At 31.4% G+C, this 10,000-nt stretch overlaps 1 protein-coding gene across 1 annotated transcript in view; it reads right to left on the bottom strand.

Moving 5' to 3' along the window:
- The window catches only part of LOC137659680 (uncharacterized), a 21,062-nt gene extending 11,460 nt beyond the window's left edge, over nt 1-9,602 (bottom strand). Inside the window, exon 1 of the mRNA XM_068394505.1 lies at nt 9,507-9,602. Within this exon, the coding sequence (XP_068250606.1) occupies nt 9,507-9,602 (96 nt within the window). The remainder of the gene's footprint in view (nt 1-9,506) is intronic.
- Between the last annotated feature and the right edge of the window lie 398 nt (nt 9,603-10,000).

The raw sequence follows: 10,000 nt of genomic DNA, 5'->3' as shown, positions 1-10,000 counted from the left end.
TGGCACTACCCAAGACTAATATGTAAGAAACTGGGAAAAGGGTAATTTTTTTTTTTTTCTATGTGACCAAAGATTTATTTTCTTCTTGCCGATCATATGTATTTAGATACATTTAGATACATTTATTTAAATACATTCCTCACGAAATATACAGCTGGCATTATGATATAAATAAAGCACAAAATATTTTCTAATCTACTGTTCTTCCACTGTCTTGGGGTAGAGTTCTCTTGCTTGAGGGTACACTCGGGCACACTATTCTATCTTATTTCTCTTCCTCTTGTTTTGGTAAAGAATTTATAGTTTATATATGAAATATTTATTTTAATGTTATTACTGTTCTTGAAATAATTTATTTTTCCTTGTTTCCTTTCCCCACTGGGCTATTTTCCCTGTTGGGGCCCCTGGGCTTATAGCATTTTGCTTTTCCAACTAGGGTTGTAGCTTACCAATTAATAATAATAATAATAATAATAATAATAATAATGATAATAATAATAATATATATATTTTTTTATTAAGGAATTTTTTAATTAAGGAGTTACCTGTTCCAGCACTATTTGGTATCACTGGCATGAGATTCAGGGTGTTTTTCAGCAAGTTCCTTTTTCACAAATGTATTATCATCGTCCAAAGACTTAATCTATACTGGAAACAAAGCAATTATATATATATATATATATATATATATATATATATATATACTGTATATATATATATATATATATATATATATATATATATATATATATATACAGTATATATATATATATTTCTTCTTTTGATTGAGAGTTTTTGAATTAAGGAGTTACCTGTCCCAGCATTACTTGGTACCACTGGCATAAGATTCAGGATGTTTTTCTTAAGGTAAACATCCTTTTTCACAAGTGAATTATCATTGTCCAAAGACTTAAAAAAATAAAGTAAAAACCAGAATGAAGAAAAAACTTGTCTGACAAGAATTCTCTTTCTGTTCAAAACACTGGTAAATATTCCTGACCCGGAAATGGGTAATTCTTATTATTACTATTATTATTATTATTATTATTATTATTATTATTATTATTGTTATTATTATTATTGTTATAATTATTATTATTATCAATGTTATCATTATTATTATTATAATTTTTTATTTGTATTGTTATCAATATTATTATTATTATCATCATCATTATTATTATTATTATTATTATTATTATTATTATTATTATTATTACCATTATTATTATTGATATAATTATTATTATTGTTATTGCCAGCTAATCTATTACCCTAGTTGAAATACCAAGATGCTATAAGCTTAAGGGCTCCAACGTGGAAAAATAGCCCAGTGAGGAAAGGAAACAGGGAAATAAACTGCACGAAAAGTAATAAACAATCAAAATAAAATATTTTAAGAACAGTAACAATATTTAGTTAGAGGAAGAGAAAGATAGAACAGCGTACGCGAGTGTATTCTCAAGCAAGAGAACTCTATTCCAAGACAGTGGATGGCCATGGTGCAGTGACTATTAGATATTTCATATATTAAATTTAAAAACTTGAAGGAAAGAGAGGAAGAGAAAGATAGAACAGCGTACTCGAGTGTATCCTCAAGCAAGAGAACTCTATTCCAAGACAGTGGATGGCCATGGTGCAGAGGCTATAACACTACCCAAGACTAGAAAACAATGGTTTGATTTTGGAGAGTCCTTCTCCTAGAAGAGCTGTTTACCATAGCTAGAGTCTCTTCTACCCTTACCAAGAGAAAAGTGGCCACTGAACAATTACATTGTAGTAGTTAACCCCTTGGGTGAAGAAGAATTGTTTGGTAATCTGTGTTGTCAGGTGTATGTTGACAAAGGAGAATATGTAAAGAATAGGCCAGACTATTCGGTGTGTGTGTGTGTAGGCAAAGGGTAAATAAACCGTAACCAGAGAAAGGAGTGTTTTATTATTATTATTATTATTATTATTATTATTATTATTATTATTATTATTATTATTAAATAAGCTACATACTTAATTGGAAAAGTAGGATATTATTTGCCGAAGGGCTCCAACAGGGAAATTAGCCCATTATTATTATTATTATTATTATTATTATTATTATTATTATTATTATTATTATTGTTATTATTATTATTATTATTATTATTATTATTATTAAATAAGCTACAAACTTAATTGGAAAAGTAGGATATTATTTCCCCAAGGGCTCCAACAGGGAAATTAGCCCATTATTATTATTATTATTATTATTATTATTATTATTATTATTATTATTACTCAAGATGCAACCTGATCTGGGAAGATATGAAGATATAAACCACAGTGACCTAGTACAGAAAGCATAATAAACAAAAGTATAGATAAAACAAGAGAGTAAATATAGCAAATGTAAATAGGACTGCGATGTAAAATGAAACAAGACACATAACGGGTGCCATGTGCAACAAGCCTTAACATCAACATGAGCAACATATAGGCATTTGCACCAAGTTTGAACTTTCGAAGTCCAACCAAGATAGAAGAGAATGTTTACTGCTTAAATTAATGGACGTGTGACGAACCAGATGGTGATGGTATTTTTTTTTTTTTTTTTTTTTTTTTTTTGAGATTGCTGGTATTGGTGGACTAGTGTACGCGACCCGTCAAAATTAGCGGCTGAATATTTAGATAGATATGCATACCCACAGTGTACCTCGTAGGGTACCCTGTCTCATCAGGATATGAATACTCCTCTCTCCCCTGCCTAAGTCAAGGGGAGAGACCGAGTAGATATATGTCTGGAAATGCCGCTGAGCATGACCGGAAAGATTATATATATATATATATATATATATATATATATATATATATATATATATATATATGTATATATATATATATATATATGTATATATATATATATATATATATATATATATATATATATTATTATTATAATTATTATTATTATTATTATTAGCCAAGCTACAACCCTAGTTGGAAAAGCAAGATGCTATAAGCCCAGGGCTCCAGTAGGGAAAAATAGCCCAGTGAGGAAAGGAAATAAGGAAATGAATAAATGATGAGAAAAAATTAACAATAAATCATTCTAAAAATAGTAACAACGTCAAAACAGATATATCCTATATAAACTATTAACAACGTCGAAAACAGATATGTCATATATAAACTATAAAAAGATTCATGTATGTATGTATGTATGTATATATATGTGTTTGTATATATGTATATATTATATATACACACACACACACACACACACACATATATATATATATATATATATATATATATATATATATATATATATATATATATATACCCATGCACTTGTTCTTCATTATATAGAAGAGAATAATATGCTGTTATTATATCGATGGAACCTGTCCATTTTTACGATTAAAAAGACATATTTATTCAAATCAAATGCTACTTTAGTCACGCAGAATTTCATCTAAATATAAAACCATATCAGAAAGTTTATAATTATAGGTTAAAGTCGATATTTCATAAGTGATAAACATATAGGTTATAGAACGGTGTTACCAAAGAATAGTATTTGAAAATATACTGAATTTTAAGTTAGAAAACAATTGATTTATCTGGCTATAAAATACAGACTTCAAGGATAATTTCTGTGGCTATACTGAATTTTAAGTTTTAAAACGATGGTTTTATTTGACTAAATAAATGTTAAAAAATCAAGGAAAATATCTGTGGCTATACTGAATTTTAAGTTTTAAAACTATTATTTTATCTTCCTTGCTAAAGTACAGAGGCTTCAAGGATGATTTATGTGGCTATACTGAATTTTAAGGTATAAAACAAATGTTTCATCTGACTATTGCTAAAGTACAGAGGCTTCAAGGATGATTTATGTGGCTATGCTGAATTTTGAAGTTATAAAACAAATGTTTCATCTGACTATTGCTAAAGTACAGAGGCTTCAAGGATGATTTATGTGGCTATACTGAATGTTGAAGTTATAAAACAAATGTTTCATCTGACTATTGCTAAAGTACAGAGGCTTCAAGGATGATTTATGTGGCTATACTGAATGTTGAAGTTATAAAACAAATGTTTCATCTGACTATTGCTAAAGTACAGAGGCATCAAGGATGATTTATGTGGCTATACTGAATTTTAAGGTATAAAACAAATGTTTCATCTGACTATTGCTTAAGTACAGAGGCATCAAGGATGATTTATGTGGCTATGCTGAATTTTAAGGTATAAAACAAATGTTTCATCTGACTATTGCTTAAGTACAGAGGCTTCAAGGATGATTTATGTGGCTATGCTGAATTTTAAGGTATAAAACAAATGTTTCATCTGACTATTGCTAAAGTACAGAGGCTTCAAGGATGATTTATGTGGCTATGCTGAATGTTGAAGTTATAAAACAAATGTTTCATCTGACTATTGCTAAAGTACAGAGGCTTCAAGGATGATTTATGTGGCTATGCTGAATGTTGAAGTTATAAAACAAATGTTTCATCTGACTATTGCTAAAGTACAGAGGCTTCAAGGATGATTTATGTGGCTATACTGAATGTTGAAGTTATAAAACAAATGTTTCATCTGACTATTGCTAAAGTACAGAGGCTTCAAGGATGATTTATGTGGCTATGCTGAATTTTAAGGTATAAAACAAATGTTTCATCTGACTATTGCTAAAGTACAGAGGCTTCAAGGATGATTTATGTGGCTCTGCTGAATGTTGAAGTTATAAAACAAATGTTTCATCTGACTATTGCTAAAGTACAGAGGCTTCAAGGATGATTTATGTGGCTCTGCTGAATGTTGAAGTTATAAAACAAATGTTTCATCTGACTATTGCTAAAGTACAGAGGCTTCAAGGATGATTTATGTGGCTATGCTGAATGTTGAAGGTATAAAACAAATGTTTCATCTGACTATTGCTAAAGTACAGAGGCTTCAAGGATGATTTATGTGGCTATGCTGAATGTTGAAGGTATAAAACAAATGTTTCATCTGACTATTGCTAAAGTACAGAGGCTTCAAGGATGATTTATGTGGCAATACTGAATTTTAAGGTATAAAACAAATGTTTCATCTGACTATTGCTAAAGTACAGAGGCTTCAAGGATGATTTATGTGGCAATACTGAATTTTAAGGTATAAAACAAATGTTTCATCTGACTATTGCTAAAGTACAGAGGCTTCAAGGATGATTTATGTGGCTATACTGAATTTTAAGGTATAAAACAAATGTTTCATCTGACTATTGCTAAAGTACAGAGGCTTCAAGGATGATTTATGTGGCTATACTGAATTTTAAGGTATAAAACAAATGTTTCATCCGACTATTGCTAAAGTACAGAGGCATCAAGGATGATTTATGTGGCTATACTGAATTTTGAAGTTATAAAACAAATGTTTCATCCGACTATTGCTAAAGTACAGAGGCATCAAGGATGATTTATGTGGCTATACTGAATTTTGAAGTTATAAAACAAATGTTTCATCCGACTATTGCTAAAGTACAGAGGCATCAAGGATGATTTATGTGGCTATACTGAATTTTGAAGTTATAAAACAAATGTTTCATCCGACTATTGCTAAAGTACAGAGGCATCAAGGATGATTTATGTGGCTATACTGAATTTTGAAGTTATAAAACAAATGTTTCATCCGACTATTGCTAAAGTACAGAGGCATCAAGGATGATTTATGTGGCTATGCTGAATGTTGAAGTTATAAAACAAATGTTTCATCTGACTATTGCTAAAGTACAGAGGCTTCAAGGATAATTTATGTGGCTATGCTGAATGTTGAAGTTATAAAACAAATGTTTCATCTGACTATTGCTAAAGTACAGAGGCTTCAAGGATGATTTATGTGGCTATGCTGAATTTTAAGGTATAAAACAAATGTTTCATCTGACTATTGCTAAAGTACAGAGGCATCAAGGATGATTTATGTGGCTATGCTGAATTTTAAGGTATAAAACAAATGTTTCATCTGACTATTGCTAAAGTACAGAGGCTTCAAGGATGATTTATGTGGCTATGCTGAATTTTAAGGTATAAAACAAATGTTTCTTCTGACTATTGCTAAAGTACAGAGGCTTCAAGGATGATTTATGTGGCTATGCTGAATGTTGAAGTTATAAAACAAATGTTTCATCTGACTATTGCTAAAGCACAGAGGCTTCAAGGATGATTTATGTGGCTATACTGAATTTTAAGGTATAAAACAAATGTTTCATCTGACTATTGCTAAAGCACAGAGGCTTCAAGGATGATTTATGTGGCTATACTGAATTTTGAAGTTATAAAACAAATGTTTCATCTGACTATTGCTAAAGTACAGAGGCTTCAAGGATGATTTATGTGGCTATACTGAATTTTGAAGTTATAAAACAAATGTTTCATCTGACTATTGCTAAAGTACAGAGGCTTCAAGGATGATTTATGTGGCTATACTGAATTTTGAAGTTATAAAACAAATGTTTCATCTGACTATTGCTAAAGTACAGAGGCTTCAAGGATGATTTATGTGGCTATACTGAATTTTAAGGTATAAAACAAATGTTTCATCTGACTATTGCTAAAGTACAGAGGCATCAAGGATGATTTATGTGGCTATACTGAATGTTGAAGTTATAAAACAAATGTTTCATCTGACTATTGCTAAAGTCCAGAGGCTTCAAGGATGATTTATGTGGCTATACTGAATTTTGAAGTTATAAAACAAATGTTTCATCTGACTATTGCTAAAGTACAGAGGCTTCAAGGATGATTTATGTGGCTATACTGAATTTTGAAGTTATAAAACAAATGTTTCATCTGACTATTGCTAAAGTACAGAGGCTTCAAGGATGATTTATGTGGCTATGCTGAATTTTAAGGTATAAAACAAATGTTTCTATACTGAATTTTAAGGTATAAAACAAATGTTTCATCCGACTATTGCTAAAGTACAGAGGCTTCAAGGATGATTTATGTGGCTATACTGAATTTTAAGGTATAAAACAAATGTTTCATCTGACTATTGCTAAAGTACAGAGGCTTCAAGGATGATTTATGTGGCTATGCTGAATGTTGAAGGTATAAAACAAATGTTTCATCTGACTATTGCTAAAGTACAGAGGCTTCAAGGATGATTTATGTGGCTATGCTGAATGTTGAAGGTATAAAACAAATGTTTCATCTGACTATTGCTAAAGTACAGAGGCTTCAAGGATGATTTATGTGACTATGCTGAATGTTGAAGTTATAAAACAAATGTTTCATCTGACTATTGCTAAAGTACAGAGGCATCAAGGATGATTTATGTGGCTATGCTGAATTTTAAGGTATAAAACAAATGTTTCATCTGACTATTGCTAAAGTACAGAGGCATCAAGGATGATTTATGTGGCTATGCTGAATTTTAAGGTATAAAACAAATGTTTCATCTGACTATTGCTAAAGTACAGAGGCTTCAAGGATGATTTATGTGGCTATGCTGAATGTTGAAGTTATAAAACAAATGTTTCATCTGACTATTGCTAAAGCACAGAGGCTTCAAGGATGATTTATGTGGCTATACTGAATTTTAAGGTATAAAACAAATGTTTCATCTGACTATTGCTAAAGCACAGAGGCTTCAAGGATGATTTATGTGGCTATACTGAATTTTGAAGTTATAAAACAAATGTTTCATCTGACTATTGCTAAAGTACAGAGGCTTCAAGGATGATTTATGTGGCTATACTGAATTTTAAGGTATAAAACAAATGTTTCATCTGACTATTTCTAAAGTACAGAGGCTTCAAGGATAATTTATGTGGCTATGCTGAATGTTGAAGTTATAAAACAAATGTTTTATCTGACTATTGCTAAAGTACAGAGGCATCAAGGATGATTTATGTGGCTATACTGAATGTTGAAGTTATAAAACAAATGTTTCATCTGACTATTGCTAAAGTACAGAGGCTTCAAGGATGATTTATGTGGCTATACTGAATTTTGAAGTTATAAAACAAATGTTTCATCTGACTATTGCTAAAGTACAGAGGCTTCAAGGATGATTTATGTGGCTATACTGAATTTTAAGGTATAAAACAAATGTTTCATCTGACTATTGCTAAAGTACAGAGGCTTCAAGGATGATTTATGTGGCTATGCTGAATGTTGAAGTTATAAAACAAATGTTTCATCTGACTATTGCTAAAGTACAGAGGCTTCAAGGATGATTTATGTGGCTATACTGAATTTTGAAGTTATAAAACAAATGTTTCATCTGACTATTGCTAAAGTACAGGGGCTTCAAGGATGATTTATGTGGCTATACTGAATTTTGAAGTTATAAAACAAATGTTTCATCTGACTATTGCTAAAGTACAGAGGCATCAAGGATGATTTATGTGGCTATACTGAATTTTAAGGTATAAAACAAATGTTTCATCTGACTATTGCTAAAGTACAGAGGCTTCAAGGATGATTTATGTGGCTATACTGAATTTTCAAGTTATAAAACAAATGTTTCATCTGACTATTGCTAAAGTACAGAGGCTTCAAGGATAATTTATGTGGCTATACTGAATTTTGAAGTTATAAAACAAATGTTTCATCTGACTATTGTTAAAGTACAGAGATTACGAATACTTTTGAAAGCACTTTTGGGTAAAAGGAAGAAAATGACAAGTTTTTAAAGGTTCCAAATATTGGAATAAGGTGTCTGCTAGGAGGTCCATATCAGGCGTAAGCAGTGTTCCACAGTAAAGTCTGCTTATCCAGAACGAGTTGTGGAAAAGTGCAGAAAAGTGCATATGGGGTACAGTCACTCGTATGGAATTAAATATTCCTTTTTGGCATATTATCTTGCCCCTATTGCCCATAAGGCGCTCTTTCACCATAATACAGAACTCTTTCTGAGCTAGCAGTCTTGTACATTCACTCGTATAAGTTGGTGGATGTCTGGATATTTTAGAGGTTTTCATTTCACCCCTTTCTTTACAACAGGTATCTGGGAGCGTGAAACCGGTCAAATATTGAACTATATTTCACCGGTTCCAGTCACCTGTCGTCCAGAAAGGGGTAAGAAGGAAAAATCTCTCAAACACCTGGACATCCACCAACTTATATGACTGTACAAGTTTCTGCTATTTCAGAAAGCTGTGTATTATTGGGGAAGAGCGCCTCTCTTGGGCAATAAGGCAAGATAATATGCAATAAAAGGAATATTTAATTCTATCAATAAATGAAACTAACAAATTACTGATTATGTAAATGTGAATAATCACAATAAAAATATAGAAGTCAAACGAACTGGTTGTGGAATTATGCAAGAAAACGTACGTGGCCACAACACCAAGAAATCTAAAAAAAAAAAAAAAAATTTGATTTCTTCATTAAATAAAACTACCAAATTACCAATTACGTAGATATGAATAATCAAAACGAATAATATACAAGTCAAACGACACAAAACCGAACCCGGAAGTAAATAACGGAAGTAAATAACGACAAAGAAGAGTGGACGCCCCTTGTTCACTTATTTACTTTTGCACCGCAGGTGAAAAGGGTGTTGCTAATTAATTCAACTGATGACTTGCTCGTCACCATGACGACGAACGAGCGCTCGTTATCGTCATGCATTTTGCATTACCTGTTCCTTCAGTGTCATTCGCTATAAAAAAGATATAAAGATAACGTTGTATTGTCTCCTTTAAGTACAGGTACCAGTTCATAATTTTATGAGACGATTTTCTGACTGGCTATAGTATTACTCTCTCTCTCTCTCTCTCTCTCTCTCTCTCTCTCTCTCTCTCTCTCTCTCTCTCTCTCCAATGGGCGCAATAAATTGATTAATACAAAATGTCTCTCTCTCTCTCTCTCTCTCTCTCTCTCTCTCTCTCTCTCTCTCTCTCTCTCCAATGGGCGCAATAAATTGATTAATACAAAATCTCTCTCTCTCTCTCTCTCTCTCTCTCTCTCTCTCTCTCTCTCTCTCTCTCTCAATTGATTAAAACAATCTCTCTCTCTCTCTCAATTGA

The sequence above is a fragment of the Palaemon carinicauda genome, chromosome 20 (assembly GCF_036898095.1).
Source record: "Palaemon carinicauda isolate YSFRI2023 chromosome 20, ASM3689809v2, whole genome shotgun sequence".
Taxonomy (NCBI): Eukaryota; Metazoa; Arthropoda; class Malacostraca; order Decapoda; family Palaemonidae; genus Palaemon; species Palaemon carinicauda.
This window is presented reverse-complemented; position numbering and strand designations above follow the sequence as displayed.